The sequence below is a fragment of the Lepus europaeus genome, chromosome 21, assembly GCF_033115175.1.
Source record: "Lepus europaeus isolate LE1 chromosome 21, mLepTim1.pri, whole genome shotgun sequence".
Taxonomy (NCBI): Eukaryota; Metazoa; Chordata; class Mammalia; order Lagomorpha; family Leporidae; genus Lepus; species Lepus europaeus.
Window position 1 is genome coordinate 23,173,704 of NC_084847.1, and position 21,186 is coordinate 23,194,889.

Sequence of the window (21,186 nt, forward strand, 5' to 3'; positions counted from 1 at the left end):
TGTTTCTGCTTGTATGGTTTACATGTTTCGGGTGCCACACAGAACATTCTAGGTTCATTCATGGCCTGAATTGTGTAGGCAGGCTCTTAGATAGCCACCATTGATCCCCACCTCCTGGTATAATCTGTTTTCTAAAAATGTTTGTTGTTCTTTATATGAAATGCAGAGTCTCTCTCTCTCTCTCTCTCTCTCTCTCTCTCTCTCTCTCTCACACACACACACACACACACACACAAACACATTTTCCATTCACTAGTTCACTCCCCACACAGACACAATGGCTGAAGCTTGGCCAAGATGAAGCTAAGATCCCAGAATTCCATCTGTCTTTCCCACATGGTAGGGGCCCAAGCTCTTTGGCCATCACCTGCTACCTTCCCAGAGTGTGCTTAAATAGGGAACTGCATAGAAAGTGGAGTAGCCAGGACCTGAACTGGCCCTCTGATATGGGATCCTTCTGTTGCAAACAGAACCTTAACCCTGAAGTGGAGTCTAATTTTATTCCAGATCCTTGCCTTCTACTGAGATAAGCATTTGAAGCACAGAAACATATACAGTACACAAAATGATAACATTTATTTAAGGGGTGATAAAGCAAGGAAACGTGAGTGTGGGTGGGGAGTTGGCCAGAAGAAGAAAACTGATGTGAGAGGAGAAGTGGAGAGAGAGCACCTCAGCATCCATCTCCCAAGAGCAGGACACACTTCTTCCAGTGCTGCTGCTTTTGAGGTAGAAGTGTGGTGGCTATTCACATGGTACATGCCCCACCCAGAAGGAAACATGCCCCAGTAAGGGGCAGTTCATTGGACAAGTAGGATAGAATTACACGGGGCGAGGGCTTGGGACTTGGGACTTCCAGCTCTGTGGCCCTAAGCTAGCTACCTGCCTTATCCCATCTCATCCCCCCGCAGAGATTTCCGACCCTTCATCTTAAGGGGGTGCTGAAGGATGATGATCCGTCTTCTGTAGCTACTTCCTGCTGGCCAGGGGCGTTGTCCCTACCTATCCAGGGTTCGGAAACCTCTCCTTATCTCATCTAATCGATCCATCTCATGAGCTGGGAAATTTTCATCTGTCACGGCCAATCGCTGTTGCCCCGCATGGTCATCATCATTTTGAGAACCTGTCGAATTTGGAAACAGAAAAGTTTGTCAATCAGGATGAACATAATTGGAAAAAAGATAAATTGCAAGTTGAATCCCCTTCAAGATAGGAGGAGTATATTCCACTGTTTCCCAAAACATGGGCATTGATAGATTGTCTTTGCCCAGATTATAAAACCATCTAGCATAGGCATAAAGACTGGTAGTATCCTTTTCAGTGAATATACAACTGTTAAGAGTAGATGCCACAGATTCCATTAATCGCTGCACATGCTCCTGGTTTTGCCAGTATGCATTTTATGGCCAGCTAGTTGTCCATGACTGTCTTAGAGCACCCACGGACTCAAGCAATTGCCATTCAATCTGGCCTGAAGTGTAGGCTCTAGTTTGGCCCACACAATAAACAGATTTTTAAATGGTTTTCTATGGCCTAGCAGGACCTCCTACTATCATACTACAAGAACTATGGAATTTTCCTCACAACAGAGCCTCCTGAGAGAATAAAAGATAGGTAAAACATGTGTGCCATTAAGTGTAGCAGGTTCGATATGATAAAAGCAAAGATTTTACTCACCCTTTTGCCCTTTGAAGATGTATTCGAGATCTTCGATGCATTCACAGGAGTGAGCAGACTTGTTCTCTGTGTGCACCTGCGAAGACTAAAGAGGTAGAACTGAGACCCTTGACAAATGTACCCAGCTTGGGATGCCCTGAATTTGACTTCAGTAGGAGTGCTGAGGAGCACCTGGTAGGATCCCTTTCATTTAGGCTGCAGTGGATCAGAGGAAGAGTCTTTGCTCCAAGTGTCTCTTAAGCCTTGGTCTCCTGGGGACAGGCTGTTCATGACTTTTGGGACCTGGCACTGTGAGAAGTTTATTACCACATCCATTAGCCTCTTGTACAGGAAAAAGATTAATAATAAACTGTCATCTGATCCTGTATCCCTGAGTCAAAGAGAACGTCAGAGGTGAAGACAACCTTTTATACAGCATTTTAGTTAAACAGCCTTAGGTGCCACTTTCATCCTGAGGGCAGTAGGTGAGAATTTAAGGCATGTTTCTGAGGTCTCTTGGCAAAGCTTAGCCAGGATTATCTGAAGAATATGATTAGCTTTTTTAGTTTATTTGATGACTAAGTCTCCAAGGGGCATGGAGCTAAGAAAAACCTAAACCACATGCTGAGGTATTGTTTTTATGACAGTATGCAGCCTTTACCTCCAAATACCCAAGGAACTCCTGGCATTAAACTGCCTCTTCCAGAACAGTGAGAGTCATATATTAATAATCCTCCATTCAGCACATGGCCTTATGACTGAACGCCTACCTCCACTGGCATCCTTCATGTGGCCTGGTTTGAGATGATTCTATGACAGGGCTCATGCAGTGAGGATATTTAGTGACCAAAAAGCTCAGGTAGTAAAGCTATTTCTAGAACCTGCTGTGCAGCAGCGACTTTTGCTGCCTTATCTGCTAGCACATTTCCCTGAATAGCATGGCTATCAGGCTTTCTTGTGTCCCCTGCAGTGAATGACAACCACTTTCTGAAGACTCCAGTGCTACTGAAGGACAGCTAACATCTCTTCTCCTTACTTAATGGGAGAGTTCTTTGCAGTCAGGAGGGCTCTTCCTTTCCAAATTGCTCCATGTGCATGGAACCCAAGGAAAACAAACTGGAGCCCATACATATTAACTCATTAGCTCTTCCCTCATTGCAAGGCTCTAGTTAAAGCAGTAAGTTTGGCCTTTTGCAATCAAGTGCTAGTTGGCAATGTCTGAGATTGTATGACCTGAGGAAGACCCACCATGGCATAACCTGCCTTTTAACTCTGTACTTCATGTAACTACTGCCGTCAGTAAACCACTCGGTATCTCAATTTTCTAGAGGTTTTTGAAACTGTACCCTTCGGAGTGAGTCCACAGGGATGAATGAGGAATCATATACAGCTGAAGTTTCTGTAGAACCTGAGAAGACAAACCTTGTTATGCTTATACATGTGATTCAGATCCCTTGTACTAGTTGTATTGGATACATTACAAAGTTTTTAAACACCAATTTGAGGTTTTCGGTTTTAAGCAGCCTGCCTCCAGGGCTCCCTATGGGTTGATCTGTATCTAAGGGTATCTTCATTGCCCAATGCCCAGATTAAATTGTTTGAATGAGCATGCCTTACATAAGCTGGCCATTTGAAGAGTGCTGCTGCTTTCACAAAGGTGCCAACCCACTCGGGAGCAAACACATGTATAACTGGGGCATTTTCCCAGCATCCAACATGAGCTTATGGATGTCATCTCTGCAAGAAACCGATCTCTAGTGGGGCACTGTTCCACATGCCAGGAGGAAAAGCTCCTGGGTTGTAAAAATAACACAGCCTAAGCCTGAGGACCAGCTGCTAGAGTTTGTAAGCCCTGAAGCTTCTGTGCCCTGAACATTCTCTGGGGCTAGGACCAGCATATCTAGAGCTTGTGACCTCAGGTAGCATTGAAACCCGCGCCTGGGTGTGTATTCCAGGGCAGCAGAAACCAGCATAAAGCTAAGATAAATTGTAGTGCTGCTGACTAGGTACATGGCTTGCACCAGCTATGGGGTCCACCATGGTCAAGTGGGGTCCATTTCCAGCTTCCACTGAAAAACGGAAGCCACACTTGAGGCTTCCATGGTTGGGCAAAGTCCCTCCCTCGGCTCCTGATGAGGAACTCCTGCCTTGTTAGGAAGTACCACCTGCTGACAGGGGGTGTGGCACATATACATTGCACACCTGTTTTGAGGACCACTCCAGTCAGATGAAGAGACGTTTGCTAGTGAAAGGTGAGTTGCTTGGCCCAACTGCCCATCTTAATAGGGAAAACACCATGATTCAAAATCTTAAGACAGAACTTTTCAGCCAGGTGTATTGCATCCAGTAGAAACTAAATGCTGAGTTCCAGGTTTTTCAGCAGCGAGAATGAATTTTAAAAACACTACAAGCTAGAAACACAGATTTTGGGCACATGGCCACAAACTGGCTGACTCTCATCCCGTTTCTCTGTCCAGATCCTCCTTACAAACACATTTCATAGTCACCTTTCATCCTCTACAGCTACGAACTTAGGAAAAAGGTGCCCCCAACTGCATCTTAACAGATGCCTGAGATCAACAGCAGTGAGGCTGAGGGAGACACTTTTGAATTTTCACAAGGAGGTAAACGCTTAGTACAGCTGAGACAGAGACAAATTGAATTTTACTTACCACTGTTGCCTTTTCAGTTCACTGTTGGGCTTTCTCAGACACCTGGCTGGCTCACCCATAAGAAGTGGAGTAAGTGGGGCTGAATGTGTATTCCAGGTCTGTGCCTCTTTTAGAGAGGCATTCTAAGTACAGGCACATATACACTGCCCAGTATGAGGAAGTTTATTAGAAAGGTGAAAGAACACATTTGCATGCGCATACTGGGGAGTGGCCAGCAGCATAAACAGCTGGGGGAGGGGAATAGGAGTGGTAGCACCTCCTTCTGTCCTGGTCTCCAGCTGAAGAGCTTGTTTTTCCCAGTGTTGCTGGTGTGTGAGGTTGGAAGGAAAGTGGCTACTCACTTGGCCTCTCACCCTCAGATCACAGGGAAAGGAGATGTGTCCCAGGAAGGGTTGTTTGGTGGACAAGTAGGCTAGAACTGCATGGGGCAGGGGTTCAGTGACTTCCAGCTCCATGGTCTGAACCTAGCTACCTGCTTTGTCCCATGACTTTTTCAACCCCCTACCCTTGAGTTTATAGGACCTGGGATGTGCTCCTAAGAAATAAAAAACAGAAAGCTATGGGATACAGTTCAGCAAATAAACATTGTGGCAGGCAAATGGGCGGAGCAGCTAGAACACTACTTGGGAGGTCTGCATCCATATCCAAGTGCCTGGACTCTAAGTTAAGGTCCCCATTCCATCTTCCTGCTCATGTGTGCCCTGGAAGGCATCAGGTGATGGCTCAAATACTTGAGTTCTTTCCACTCCCTTGGGAGACCAGGATGGAGCTCCAAGTTCTGGGCATCAGCCTGGCCCAGCCATGGCTGTTGTGAGCATTTGGGGAGTGAAGCAGAAGATGGAAGATACCTCTCTCTCTGTCTCTCTCTCTCTCTCTCTCTCTTTCTCTCTGTCTCTGTCTCTGTCTCTCTTTCACTCTCTGCTTCTGCCTCTGTACATTTGCCTTTCAAATTAATAATTTTTTTTCAAATTAAAAATAAATATAAAGCTATTTCCTTATAAACAAAAAAAGATTTATTGATTTGAAAGGCAAAGTCTGTGGCAGGGAGTGGGAAGAGAGAGACAGAGAGACTCCTCCATCTACTGCTTCACCTCCCAAATGACCAGAACAAACAAGCTGGGCCAGGCCAGAGGCAGGAACTTCTTCTGGGTTTCCCATGTAAGTGGCAGGGGCCCAAGTACTTGAGACAACCTTCATGTCTTTCCCAGATGCATTAGTGGGGAGCTAGATTGGAAGTAGAGCAGCTGGAACATGAACTGACTCCAATATGCAGTGTGGGTGTTCCAAGTGGTGACTTAACCTGCTACACCACAAAAGAGAACTGCCACCCAAATTTTTAAACATTGAATTATCAAGTAATCCATCTAGGTATATATACATCTAGGTGTACATATATCTAGGTATATGACTCCAAGAATTGGAAACGGAGGTGGGTGTTGTGGTGCATCCAATTAAACTGTCACTTGGGAGGTCCACATCCCATACTGGAATGTCTGGTTCCAGTCTTGGTTAATTTGCTTTCAATTCAGCTTCCTGCTAATACTCATGGGAAGGCAACAGATTATGGCTCCAGTTCTTGGGCCTCTGTCAACTATGTGGGAGACCTAGATGGAATGCAGGGCTCCTGGCTTTATCCTGGCCTGCCTTCACTGTTGTGGCCATCTGGGGAGTGAGGCAGAGCTCTCTCTCAGTCACAGTGTCTTTCAAATACATGAGTACATACATAATAAAAGAATTGAAGACAGGGTCTCAAGGAGTAATTTGTACCCATGTTCACAGCAGCATTATTCACATTACCCCAATATGCCAACAACCCATGAAACCATCAAAAGAAAGTGAGTGTGGGAAAACAATGTGGTCCAACTGAACTACGGAGTATTATTCAGCCTTCCAAAGGCAGGATATTCTGACACTTGCTACTGCAGGCATGAACCCTGAGGACTGGATAATACAAGGCAGCCACAGAAAGACAAACACCAAGGGCAGGCAGTTAAGATGCCTGTGTACCCTGTCAGAGTTACTGGGTTTCACTCTCAGCTCTGGCTCCTGACTCCAACTTTCTTCTGTTGCAGACAGGGAAGTAGCAGCTGATGGCTCATGAGATTGGGTTCATTCCATGCACATGAGAGGCCTGAATTGAGTTCCCAGCTCCTGGCTTCAGCCCAGTCCAGTACTTGGCATTACAGGCCTGCAAGGAGTGAACCAGCTGATGGGAGCTCTGCCTGTCTCTCTGCCTCTCAAAGAGCAAATACAATGAAATTTTAAAAAGAGCAAATACTGCATAATGCTTGAGACAGGAGTAGACCTGGGGGTGCCAGAGGCTGGGGAGGGGGATGGGGAGTGTTTCATGTGGAGGAGAGGAGTGGTGGTGATGTGAATGCTCTTCATGCCACTACTGCATACTTAAAAAGGGTTAAAAGAGTAATATTTGTGTTTTGTATTATTAGCATAATTTAAAAGGTAAGAGAATCCCCCCAATATCTATCAATGTAGACCAAAGTTACTCAATTTGACTATAGCTGCCAATACTAGGCTGGACTTGACAGTGACCCCAGACATCACATACCTAAGTGGGCCACTGGGGCCAGCAGCTGCCAATCATCCCCCAAGCAGCCAGCGGCCCCTGCACACATCCCAAAACAGGATGGTAAACTGAGTATAACCTGAGAGCCCAGTGCATTCATGCTAGAAGGAAGGCTTATCTTCCACACGTACCTGGGCATGGATGCATCCAAGCAGGGTTTCCCTGAGCAAGCACATGGCTGGATTTGTCATCCCAGAAACTCCATCCCAAACATCCAGTAACTAACTGTCACAAGGACTTTTCAGAGCCTTCTCCCCAACTTTTTTAGTGGTAACCAGGGCTCAGAATATGGGAGTTACTTGCCCTGTGCTGCACACACCTTGTAGACGTGAAGGCAGGGTTTGTACAGCTCTTGGAAGTCCCAGGGCCTGGTCTCTTTGTTCCTTTTTCTACTTTTTATAGATCAGGGAGATGTTTATGCATACAGTTCTGTAAGTTCTGCTGAATGCACACAGTGTGGCTCTGTCCTCAGAATCCAAATAGAGAAAGGCACCTGAGGCTGGCACTGTGCCCCAGTATGTTATGCCTCTTCTAAAGGAGCTTCTATAATAAGTCCTTATAAATGGATACATTCACTACAGCGTTTCAATGTCAGGTGTCTGTTTCTCTGGTGTCTAGCAAATGGTCATGGATGCTAACCAATAAAAGTGTTATTCTGCTGAATACTTGAACCATGTGACAACTGAGAAATGTACTGACCTGACACTGAAGTGAGGTTATGCTCACCTGATCAGCTGCTAAGCACATGAGACACAGGACCTGGTGGTGTGGTCTGGTCTGACGCCTGATCCTAGTTCCTCCTATGAGACCCATTGCCTTCACTCCCTGCCTGTTATTTCTTACGGCCTTCCCACAATCCCTCCTCCCAGACAGGGATCATAACTTCCTCTTGGGCATTTCCAGTGCATGAAGCTATGGGGCCACCTTTCTCCTCTGAATTCAGAGGTCTTCCTCTGGGTCTGGCAGGATACAGCACACTCGCAGAAGGCAGTTCAGGATCCTCCTGCAGACCCCCCAGCAGCCCTTGCTCTTGGCAGCTTTAGCAGGCAAGGTCCCCGCCTCCTCGTCCTGTTGGTTTTCTGGGAGGCTCTCATTCTCTGCCACTCCCTGGGAACAGCTCCTGTCTGCTAAGTAGCCCTCACTGCTGCTGGAGCTGAGAGTGGATATGGAGGACACAGGGCTGTTGTACCTGAGGACTGGCCACGGAATGTAGGTCTTCCTCCTTATCCCAGGTTGGGGACCATCTGTCCTCTCAGCCTCACTGCTGGTGACGCTGATAGTGGCTATGGAGGACAAGGAGCTGTTGTAGCTGAGGACTGGCCCAGGAATGTAGGTCCTCCTCCTTATGACAGGGTGGGGACTATCTGACCTGCAGGTCTCACTGCTGCTGGTGCTGAGAGTGGACACAGAGGACACAGCGCTGTTGTACCTGAGGACTGGGTGAGGAGTGTGGATCATCATCATGCCAGGTGGGGAACCGTCCATCCTGCAGGCTCCATGGCAGGCATTTAGCCCTGACGACTGGTCACCTTCAGGCAGCACTAGGGACATGACGCTGGCTTGGAGACTGGGTGTCAGGGAGGCTGCTTTATGGCTCAGCTGAAAGCCCAGCTCCACCAGGTAGTTTTGGGCCTCAGCATCCTCCGGAGATGCTAGAAGCTCCACTTCAGTGAGCTCAGGTCTTGCTGCTCCACTGAAGCCCTCCTGGGATTTCCCCCAGCTCAGAGCAGGGCACCAGCAGCCATCCTCCTCCTCACGGCCCAGCTGGAAGAGGAGGCCTGAGCAGTATTTCGGACCTTCAGTAACATGCGAAGGACCTGGGAACCCCATGTACATTTCACTTCCTTCTCCTCTGAGGGAAGCCTTTAGCTGGGCTTGTCCCCACAGGGGGCCGTCCTGTTCTCTGAGGCCCTCCTGAGAGCTCAGGCTCTCCACACTTCCACTGAGGTCCTCGTCCTCGGTTGAACTCAGAGAGTGTTCGGCTGCGTCTTCACTCAGTTTGGGCCCTTTCTGCTCCATGTGGAGCCACTTGTGGCCCATAGCATCTGCCACCGTGGGCCTCTCAGCAGGGTCACAGGTCATCAGCCAGTCCAGCAGCTGCTCCAGTTCTCCGCTTATAGAGGAGGGGATTACGTAAGAGCCAGCCAGGATGGCTTCCTTCAGGCACACAAAGCTCTCTCCTTCAAAGGGCAGCCACCCTTTCACCATGGTGTATAGGAGCACACCCAGGCTCCACACGTCAGCCTTATATCCATCGAATTCTTTTCCTAAGAATTCTTCCGGGGCACAGTATTCAAGGCTGCCACACAATGAATTGAGTTGTTGGCCTTCAGTCAGCCTCTTGCTTAAGCCAAAGTCAATTAGTTTAATGCACATGTTTCTGTCCACAAGGAGATTTTCTAATTTTATATCTCTGTGGACAATGTGCTGCTTATGGCAGTACTCCATAGCTTCTAGGGTCTGACTGAAATACCAACACGCTTCTTGTTCCTGAAGGTGGCCGCGCACTGCCACTAACTTTCCAAGGTCTCCCACGCTAATATACTCCATGAACAGGTAGGCTTTTTCCACAGTGTAGTCTACCTGCATTAGCTGCACAATGTGAGGGTGATGCAGAGAATTCATAATCTCTGCTTCTACCCTTGCCTGTGGGGATTCAGAGGAATCCCCGTGCCCTCTGGCAATGATCTTCACAGCCAACATGGTCCCACTCTCCATATGGCGGGCCAGCTTCACCTTGCCAAAGCTACCCTTGCCAAGGGTTCTGAGGACCTCATATCCCCGGAACACCTCCTCCTCTGTGTGGGAGGATCTGTCACCACTCATTGTGGAGGTATCTTTGTGTCTAGTGTACTGGGAGTAACACTGGCTAGTCTCCTACAGCACCTAAGGTGACCTGGCAATCCAATGAGAAAGAAACAAATAAATAAGTCAATATGCTAATACTACTAATAGGTAACACTACATTTACTATACTACAGACTAATTCTATTCACTATACGTATATTACTAATATAACAAGAAAAAGAGAAAAAGAAAAGATATTTAAATTAAATACACAGAAATAAAAAGAAAAAAAAATTGAGTTTGGGAGGAAAACTAACAATAAAAAATAAAAAAATTGAAACTCTTAAAGAACAAATAGACAAAAAAACTGTATATGAACGTCACTGTACTAATCAATAAAACCAATTCTAATTCATTATGTGATATTATGAACAAACAAGAGAAATCAAAATAGAAATGAGATTTTTAAATAAAATACACAGAGATAAAACAAAAATTTGAGGGGGAGAAAAGAGGAAAAACAAAACAAAACAAAACAAAATAAACAGCACTGAAAAGAACAGAGAAAAAACAGTATATGAACTATACTAATTATTAAGATTAATTCTATTCACTATGCTAATATTTTGAGCAGACAGTATATATGAATTACACTATACTACTCAGTGATTCAAACAAAATAATCAAGCGACAAAACAAAAACATGGAAAACCATAACAGAAAGTAAAACACCAACTCTTATAACCAAACTTACAATACTAATCCTTCTATGTAAAGAAAGTGATTACAGATGAGGAAAAATTAAAAAGGTGAGATACACAAGAATGAAACAATTAAAAATGGAAACAGAAAATAAATAGAAGAAATGACAAGAGAAATAAAAAAGAAATGAGATTTTTAAGTAAAATACACGCAGATAAAAAAAATTTGTGGAGGAGAAAAGAGAAACAAAAAACAAAATAAACAGCACTAAAAAGAACACACAAAACAACAGGATATGAACTACACTAATTACTAAGATTAATTCTATTCACTATGCTAATGTATTGAACAAACACTCTATGTGAATTACACTATACTAATCATTAATTCAAACAAAATAATCAAAAGTGACAAAACAAAAACAAATGAATGAAATAAACATGATAATAAATAAATAAAATGACAGAAACAAATGAATAAGGCAACTAACAGGTAACACTACATTTACTATACTACAGACTAATTCTATTCACTATATTATATTACAAATATAACAAGAAAAAGAGAAAAAGAAAAGATATTTAAATTAAATACACAGAGATAAAAAGAAAAAAATTTGAGTTGGGGAGGAAAACTAACAATAAAAAATTTAAAAAATTAAAGCTCTTAAAGAATAAATAGACAAAAAACTGTATATGAACTTCACTGTACTAATCAATAAAACCAATTCTAATTTACTATGTGATATTATGAACACAACGAGAGAAATCAAAAAAGAAATGAGATTTTTAAATACACACAGATAAAACAAAAACTTGAGGGGTAGAAAAGAGGAAAAACAAAACAAAATAAACAGCACTGAAAAGAACAGAGAAAAAACAGTATATGAACTACACTAATTATTAAGATTAATTCTATTCACTATGCTAATATTGTGAGCAGACAGTATATATGAATTACACTATACTGCTCAATGATTCAAACAAAATAATGAAGCGACAAAACAAGAACATGGAAAACCATAACAGAAAGTAAAACACCAACTCTTATAACTAAACTTACAATACTAATCCTTCTATGTAAAGAAAATGATTACAGATGAGAAAAAAATTAAAAAGGTGAGATACACAAGAATGAAACAATTAGAAAATGGAAACAGAAAATAAATAGAAGAAATGACAAGAGAAATAAAAAAGAAATGAGATTTTTAAATAAAATACACACAGATAAAAAAGCAAAAATTTGTGGGGGAGAAAAGAGGAAAAACAACAACAACAAAAAAAAATAAACAGCACTAAAAGGAACAGACAAAACAACAGGATATGAACTACACTAATTATTAAGATTAATTCTATTCACTATGCTAATATTTTGAATAAACACTATATATGAATTACACTATACTAATCATTAATTCAAACTAAATAATCAAAAGTGACAAAACAAAAACAAATGAATGAAATAAACATGATAATAAATAAATAAATAAAATGACAGAAACAAATGAATAATTCAACTAATAGGTAGCACTACATTTACTATACTACAGACTAATTCTATTCACTATATCATATTACAAATATAACAGGAAAAAGAGAAAAAGAAAAGATATTTAAATTAAATACACAGAGCCAGAAAGAAAAAAATTGAACAGGGGGAAGAAAACTAACAATAAAAAATAAAAAAATAAAGCTCTTAAAGAACAAATAGACAAAAAATAACTGTATATGAACTTCACTGTACTAATCAATAAGACCAATTCTAATTCACTATGTGATTTTATGAAAACAACAAGAGAAATCAAAAAACAAATGAAATTTTTAAATAAAATACACACAGATAAAAACCAAAATTTGTGGGGAATGGGGAAGAAAAGAGGGAAAACAAAATTTAAAAAAAGAATAAAAGAAACAGCACTAAAAAGAACAGACAAAACTGAAGAGCCAAAGGGACTCTATTTTGTTTCTTTTTTTTTTTTTTTTAGGTTTTTTTTTTTTTTTTTTTTTTTTGACAGGCAGAGTGGATAGTGAGAGAGAGAGACAGATAGAAAGGTCTTCCTTTTTGCTGTTGGTTCACCCTCCAATGGCCACCGCGGCCAGCGTATCTCGCTGATCTGAAGCCAGGAGCCAGGTGCTTCTCCTGGTCTCCCATGGGGTGCAGGGCCCAAGCACTTGGGCCATCCTCCACTGCCTTCCCGGGCAATAGCAGAGAGCTGGCCTGGATGAGGGGCAACCGGGATAGAATCCGGCACCCCAACCAGACTAGAACCCGGTGTGCCAGTGCCGCAAGGCAGAGGATTAGCCTGTTAAGCCACGGCGCCGGCCATGACACTATTTTGAAACAATAAAAATCAGCCTCCGTTTCCCATAGCAGACCCGAGTCCTTGTACGAGCAGGCATTCAGGCATTCCGGAGGTATCAAAGCTTAGCAAGGACAGCTAGGCCTCAGCAGACCAAGGGCAGCTCAGTAGAGACTACTGAACCCAAGCCAAATGGAGACCCCCCCACCCTGCCCAATCCCAAAAGGCCCCTTACCTTAAGCCCTTCCTGATGTTCTCCCCTTTAAAAGTGTCCCCAAACAAAGACCTGGGCCTTTCCTCCTTCCTCGCTGTGCCGGTTGGTTGGATGAGGTCCCTGTCGTGGCTTGTACCTTTTAATAAAAACCTTGCTTTTGGATTTCACTTTGATTGGGTCGCTGATAAGTTCTTGGGGAATCTACTCATCTAGGCATAACAAAAACAACAGTATATGAAGTACACTAATTATTAAGATTAATTCTATTCACTATGCTAATATTTTGAACAAACACTATATATGAATTACACTCTACTAATCAGTGATTCAAACAAAATAATCAAAAGTGACAAAACAGAAACATGGGAAACTGTAACAGAAAGTAAAACACCAACTCTTATACCTAAACTTACAATACTAATCCTCCTATGTAAAGAAAGTGATTACAGATGAGAAAAAGAAGGTGAGATACACAAGAATTCAAAAATTGGAAAATGAAAATGGAAAAGAAATAGAAGAAATGACAAGAGAAATCAAAAGAGAAATGAGGAGATATTTAAATAAAATAAAAATGCACAGATAAGAAGTAAAAGATTGAGGGGGAAGGGAGAGGACAAAATGAACAGAACAATAAAAGAACAAAATAAACAACACACTAACAAGAAATAGACAAAAGAGCAAAAACAACAAAATATGGAAAAACACGTAGCTTTGTCCAAGTCTCGCTGGTCAGCATCCAACTGCTTCCTGGAAAAAACGGACAAAATCCTCTGCCCAGCCAGGGATTCCAACAGGCAGTTGGAATGACATCACAGTGTTCCTTCCCACGTCACAGCAAGAAATGGACCAATCACAGTTGGTGATACTCCACGGCAGTTTCCAGAAGTATCTGTCCAGTTGATTAAAAAGAAAGTACCCCCAAAATATCTTTGCTTAGGTTAGTGATAGAAATTGATTTATTTTTTTGCAAAATTAGCACATGTAGAATGTTCCAATTGCCTCCTTAAGTCTACACCCTAAATAGCCTTTCCTTCCTCTTTAACATCTGAGAGATAGGTCTCAGCATGATGGGATCACTTTCCTGGCATCATGACACTACCACAAAATGTTCTGTTGCCCATGACAGCTCGGTGCATTGTTCATATCTGTAGAGCTGAGCGGGAGATGTCTTCCATCATTTCCCCTATGTTCATGCTCAGATTGCTCATCGGAATCCCTGGAGGACCACGAGGCAGTGGGCTGATGTGGTCCAGTGCAGAAGGCAAAAAAAAGTGCAAACTGAGGAATCTGTAGCCTGCAAAGCTATGCTTCAAATTGTAGGGAGAAGAGCAAGACATTCCCAGAGATTTCAGTGCTTTTTTGCTATTGTAACAAGACCTTGTCTTGGGTATTTGAAAATTTTCACACTGTAATCAAGGCTGGGGAGAGTAAAATTGAGGACCAGCAGATCCAGTAACTTGAAAGGGCTCACTTTCTGCTTCTATGTTGGTGCCCTCTTCAAAAAATTGATAATGAAAGGGAAGGCTGCTGTTTACCATATATGTAAGAGTTGAAAGGGAGCATTGTATCCCTTTAAATACACCAGTATGACTGAGTTCAACATCTAAAATTAGGAAAATGATGGCCCCTTTTTGAAGTGACCTCACAAGGTGGAAGAAATGAATGGACCCCTCCAAAGTCCCTGCAGAAAGTCCCTCATCCTGGGTCTGGTGTTGAGGGGCACTGGGTTAAGCTGCACTCTGCGATGCCAGCATCCCTCTGCTGCCGGCATCTCTCTATGTGTACTTTAAGGATTCAATAAATTGGGGGGCTAGGGAATGATACAATGAAGTTTGTGGTTTAGGAAAGTTCCTCTTGGGATGTTAGTGCAGAACCTATAGGTAAAACCTCTTCAAGGCTGGAGCCACTAAGAGGCCCTGAAGTGATAAAGACCTGGAGTCTAGGTCACAGACCCAACTGACTGAACAGAGGGAATGAGAGAGCTGGAAGCCCCCAAGATGACTCTTCTAAAATGACTGAAAAACACAGAAGTGCACCTTAGAGAACTTTCTTTTTGAGAATGAGTATTCATGAATATCCATAATGAAGAAGAAACTCAAGAATCGAAATACAAAAAAATTATCTGATTATAAAATGGGGAAATAACCTGTACAGATATTCTGAAATCAGGATTCACAAACAACCTACAAGAATATGGAAAAAGATATGTCACTAATCATCAGGGAACTGCAAATCAAAATCAGCATCTCATTCCAGTTAGAACAGTTTGATCAAAAAGATAAAAATAACAAATGCTGGTGAGGGTGTGGGGAAAGGGGATCTCTTTGTAGGAATGGAAATGACTGTCACTATTTTGGAAAATAATGTGGCCAATCCTGAGAAACCCAGAAACGGAACTGCTATATGCTCCAGCTATCCTACTCCTGGGCATGTATCTATGAGCTGAAAGTATGTTGAAGATACATGTGCACTCATGTTTAGTGTTGTACTATTCACAGTAACCACAATGTAGAATCAGGTGCTCGTCAGCTGGAGAATGGACATACCAAATGTGATATACACATGCAAAGGAATGTTAAAAGGGAATGAAATTCTATCTTTTGCTGTTACCTGATGGAACTTTCAGGCAATGTGTTCAATGAAACAAGCCTGTCACAGAGAAAGACAAACACCACAGTTCTCACTATATGTGGAAGTGGAAAAGTTGGTCACAGATATGTGGGGAATACAACAGTGGTTATCAGAGCCTGCAGAGGGTGCAGGGTGGGAGGGAAGCAGAGGTGAGGGTTAGTGGGTACAGGGGTGCATCTGAATAGAGGGCATAACTACTAGTGTTCTACAGCACAACAAGGTAACTGTGGATGACCACAGCTGAGTATTTCCAAATAGCTACTAAAACAATTTTCAATGTTCTCAACACAAAAAATGATACAGATATGAAATATGCCAATAACCTGTGCATGTGTACAATTGCCTGTGCAATACACATGCACATTATCCTGATCTGATCATTACACTTTTTAGGCATGGTATGAAATTATACTGTATTCTCATAAATATGAAACTTACTATGTCCATTAAAAATAAAAGTATATTTTAAAAAACCCAGATGGCCACTGCCTCTACTCTTTATTATTATTATTATTTTATTTATTTTTTTGACAGGCAAAGTGGACAGTGAGAGAGAGAGACAGAGAGAAAGGTCTCCCTTTTTGCCGTTGGTTCACCCTCCAATGGCCACCGTGGCCAGCGTGCTGTGGCCGGTGCACCGTGCTGATCTGAAGGCAGGAGCCAGGTGCTTCTCCTGGTCTCCCATGGGGTGCAGGGCCCAAGCACTTGGGCCATCCTCCACTACACTCCCGGGCCATAGCAGAGAGCTAGCCTGGAAGAGGGGCAACCGGGACAGAATCCAGCACCCCGATCAGGACTACAATCTGGTGTGCCGGTGCCGCTAGGTGGAGGATTAGCCTATTGAGACATGGCGCCAGCCCTGCCTCTACTCTTGCTTCCATGTTCTTATATAGCCAGGGGGCCCTCACCTGATGCCATGCTCTGTGGGCATGGTAGCCACCAGAATTATGAACCAAATAAACCTTTCCTTCATAAGGTGCTCAGCCTCAAGTATATTATTTTTTTTTGACAGGCAGAGTGGACAGTGAGAGAGAGACAGAGAGAAAGGTCTTCCTTTTGCCGTTGGTTCACCCTCCAATGGCCGCCGTGGCAGGCGCGCTGCGGCCGGCGCACCGCGCTGATCCGATGGCAGGAGCCAGGTGCTTATCCTGTTCTCCCATGGGGTGCAGGGTCCAAGGACATGGGCCATCCTCCACTGCACTCCCTGGCCACAGCAGAGAGCTGGCCTGGAAGAGGGGCAACCGGGTCAGGATCCGGCACCCTGACCGGGACTAGAACCCGGTGTGCCGGCGCCACAAGGTGGAGGATTAGCCTAGTGAGCCGCGGCACCGGCCTCAAGTATATTATTAAGGCAGCACAAAAGAGATCAAGGTAAGGCCTGAAACTTGGCTCTGAACTCATGCAATGGCTAGGGGTTGACCCTTACGTGTACTTTCCTGTGCCCAAGCCCTCCTCTTGGTCTCCTGAAGTGCCACACAGACCTGCTGCCAATCACCAGCCCCAGGCCCCTCTGCAATACTAGGCTGCAATACAAGGCCCTTCCCTGGGCCTTGCTGGTGGGTTTGCCTGTTTCCCTTTCCCTTGCATCTTTGGTTGTTTAGCCCTTCCTGAGGCTGTCAGGGAAGTGCACACAGCCATGCCAGATCCCAGCTCCCTGGACATCTGTCCAGGCTGACTTCCACCCTTCCTTCTCCAAAGCTCTAAGCTTCTGCAGCTCAAGACAGTTTTTGACTCCCCTATCCCTGCCCTTTGGGGTCAAAAACTTGCTACAACTGAAAATGCCACAAACTCAGGGAGATTAGAAACTGCCCCAGAGTAGCAAGCAGTAGCCTCTTGGATTTGCCCAGTGATGCCTGTGTAGTTGGCCCACAGAAACCCCAGGCCCACCAGGGATATCAGTCCACTGGACACTCAGCAGACAGATGCTGAAGAGCACCCCAAGGCAGGTAATGGGACAATTCTCTTGCCCCATCCTCACTGCCACCCAGCCCCAAAGATCATGTGAGCCCTTCCAAAGCACCCCCATCTCCAACCACCAGTTGCCTAGGGGTGGGTCCCTGCATCCACCTCTCTCAACCCCCAAAGATGACTGTGCACCATACAGTGTGCATGTGCACATACTATGCAGTGTGTAGCATGTAGTGTGCGGTGTACACTGCTCTCTGTTGTCTGCCATGACTTTGGGATTGAACAAGTTGACTGAACTCTTAGGAGATGGGGGCTGCCCTTTGCATGTTCAGTAACCCCCATCCTCACACATCTCATCCTTACTCACTGCTTCCTTAGCTATCAGGATCCCAAGGAGATACAGTATCACAAAGCTCTTTCTGTTTGTGACTGACTGACTATCCAAAGGTAGGTGATGTGGAAGAAAACCCAATGGCCTAGGACGACCAGAAAGAGCAGGATTCAGCTGACATGAAATTGATTTCATAAATAAACAGAATGAAGAAATGTACAGAATCCACCTGGCAGCAGAGGCCATCTGAGCATGTGACACATCTGATGAAAAACAAATATGAAAAAACAGGCCAACCTCTAAATATTCAAAGCAGTTAAAACCTAATAATACAACTTAGAAATATGCCAAAATGTGTTTGTGATTCAACGAAAAGAAATTCAAAATTCTTAATATCAAGTCAGCTCACCAAAAGATTAAGAAAGTAGAACATAAATCCAAGTAATGAAAAAGCACTGTAATCATTTGTCAACAAAGATAAAGTCCCTTTTTGCTCAACTTTTGTTTTAGGTACAGTAGACATGGAATAAAATGGAATGTAACTGGCCTAATGAGAAAGAGTTTAGTGTATACATTCCATACTAGATTGCTTTAATGAATAGTAATATCACAATGGCACAGTGTATTCAGAAACTAAACATGGATATTAGTAAAATTTCATTAATAAACACAGAGAAGTATTTTGGATACACAGGTTAGATCTATTAAATTCTTAAAGATGAAAATCTAATCCTTGTGAATTTCTTGTCTCACCCAAGAAGCAAATCATTATAGTCATAATAATGTGAGCAATAGTAAAGTGATTCCACTTTTCACATAGAAAGTGATTCCATAGATAACTGGTAATGAGTATATTAAGGATTTATAACATCTTCGTGTTTCATACCTAAGTTTGTATATTGAGTTAGGAGACCAAAAAGAAAAATCCAAAGAATAGAATCAAAAACATGTGTATGTTTGAAAAAAGAGAGAATAAAATTTCAGATTTTTTTTTCAATTTAGAAGCTTGATCTATGGAGCAAATAGAGTGACAAAGTCATTAAAAGACAATGCCAGTGTATAATTAAGAGGAATCCTTTTCCATAATGAACAAACAACAGATGATGTTTACCTCTTTGAAATTAAGAAAGGAACTTATAATGTATTACCTTAGATATAAAATTAGCCATAACAAAAAGAAAGTACTTAGCAATATCTGTTAGTAAGAATGAGTCAGGATGGGCATATTGGCACAGTGGTTAAAGATACCTTTGGGATACCCACATCCCATATCAAAGTGCCTGGATTTGAGACCTGACTCTGCTTCTGATCCAGCCTCCTGCCAAAGGAAACTTGGGTAGAGTTCCTGGCTTCTACTTTAGGTCTGACCAAGCTGGCACTGGGGAGTGAACCAGAGGATGAAAGATCTCTCTGCCTGGATAACTCTATCATTCTATCTTTCAAATAAATAGATAAAATATATCACATTGAAATTAAAGAGAATAAGTGAGCCCTGGGGAATGCAAAAATAGACTTTTTATATATTTTTATTTCACAGACATATATATCAATGGCAATTTTAGATTTGAATGAGTAACTCTGACTTAATTTTGTCACTAAGATAATCCATTATCAATAATCAAAATTAAAACAAAATTATAAAATAAATTGCCATTCTAACAATATTTAACTAATATGTTGTTAGAAAAATAGCCCGTCTCTTGGAATTAACTTAATGGGCAGATTGATAGTTATTGGTTACACATTAGAATAAATGAAAATAGTCCCCAGCTTATCTTGATTATTAGGAACAAACCAGTAAAAATGCAAGCTAGTACATTGGTGAGTATATTAATTCAATCTCACTGTGACGAGTTAAAAACTGTCTTTTAGAGAACGGGGCCATCAAAGAAGGAGGTACCTTTCTCTGAAGGGAGGAGAGAACTTCCACTTTGACTATGACCCTATCGGAATAAGATCGAAGTCAGTGAACTCTAAAGGCTTCCATAGCCCTGGCAACTCATGACTAGAGCCTAGGGAGATTACTGACGCCATGAACAGGAGTGTCAAATTGTTAAGTCAGCAACAGGAGTCACTGTGTGCTTACATCCCATGTGGGATCTGTCCTTAATGTGTTGTCTAATGTGCAGTGGTGCTATAACTAGTACTGAAACAGTATATTTACACTTTGTGTTTCTGCGTGGGTACAAACTGATGTGATCTTTAAAAAAAAAAACCTGGTGTTAAATTGGAAATGGCATAGAAAATTAATTAATTTTTTTTAAAAAATATTATGTAGGATCTCTGTCTTTAATGTGCTGTACACTCTTATTTAATGCTATAACTAGTACTCCAACAGTATTTTTTTTCACTTTGTGTTGCTATATGGGGGCAAACTGTTGAAATCGTTACTTAATATATACTAAACTGATCTTCTGTATATAAAGAGAATTGAAAATGAATCATGATGTGATTGGAAGGGGAGAGGGAGCGGGAAAGGGGAGGGTTGCGGGTGGGAGGGAAGTTTTGGGAGGGGGAAGCCATTGTAACCCATGAGCTGTACTTTGGAAATTTATATTCATTAAATAAAAGTTTAATTAAAAAAAAGAGGCATATAAAACATAAAAAAAGTCTTTTAGAATTGAAATTTTAAATAACACTTTGAAACTAGTTGAAGATCATACCTCTATATAAAGCTCACTAGAACTGCTAGACATTTTGAGAAAATAGATTTATGTACTCTAATAATTATCATCCTGTACATTTTTATTATTCACTCAGGGGCAATATGTAGCAACAGGAACAATGTTTTTCAAACTAGTGAGAACAAATGAGAACCATATATTCTAAGTGATTAAAATTAATCCATATTTTAATATTATTAATATTATATTAATATGTCAGAATGCCAGAGTCAGCATTTTTTTGTTCATGGCAAGCATTTTAATGCATTTTGAAAGGTAGGAATATTTTAGTTTTTATGTATAATTTTAATTATAATATAAATGATGGAATACACTTTAAGCAAGATGTTAAAATTTGAAATGATGTATTATAAAAAGTCTCAGATTAATTAAGAATTAAAGCAGTACACATGTATTATTTTGTCCCATCGAACATAATGTTTGCATAGCTATTTATATGCAATGTAAAAGTTTCTGTTTGTGAATCTGACAAAAATATTTCTTAAGGTGAGTTGAGTGTCAAGAAATCTTTATTCCTGGCTTAGCTTTGAAGTACGTGGTTATGTGACAGCACACAAATTAGTAACCTCTCTGCATTAGATTCACATTACTTTAAGCTATAAAATTCTAACCAATGAATATATTTCTAAGTTTTTAAATTCTCTTTTATACTCCTTAAGGTACAAATACATACTAAAGTCATCCCCCAGGACAAATTGGTCATTATAAGCAACTAAAA

General features: G+C 42.0%; 1 protein-coding gene across 1 annotated transcript; it reads right to left on the reverse strand.

The window, feature by feature from the left end:
- Positions 1-7,851: 7,851 nt before the first annotated feature.
- Positions 7,852-9,738, reverse strand: LOC133750457 (sperm motility kinase 2A-like). Its single transcript, XM_062180061.1, has one exon. It carries the CDS (start codon positions 9,736-9,738, stop codon positions 7,852-7,854), a length of 1,887 nt encoding a protein of 628 aa, XP_062036045.1.
- Positions 9,739-21,186: the final 11,448 nt, after the last annotated feature.

What these genes read in the sequence shown, in the direction of transcription:
- LOC133750457 (XM_062180061.1), bottom strand. Translation starts at nt 9,738, where the DNA reads ATGAGTGGTGACAGATCCTCCCACACAGAGGAGGAGGTGTTCCGGGGA.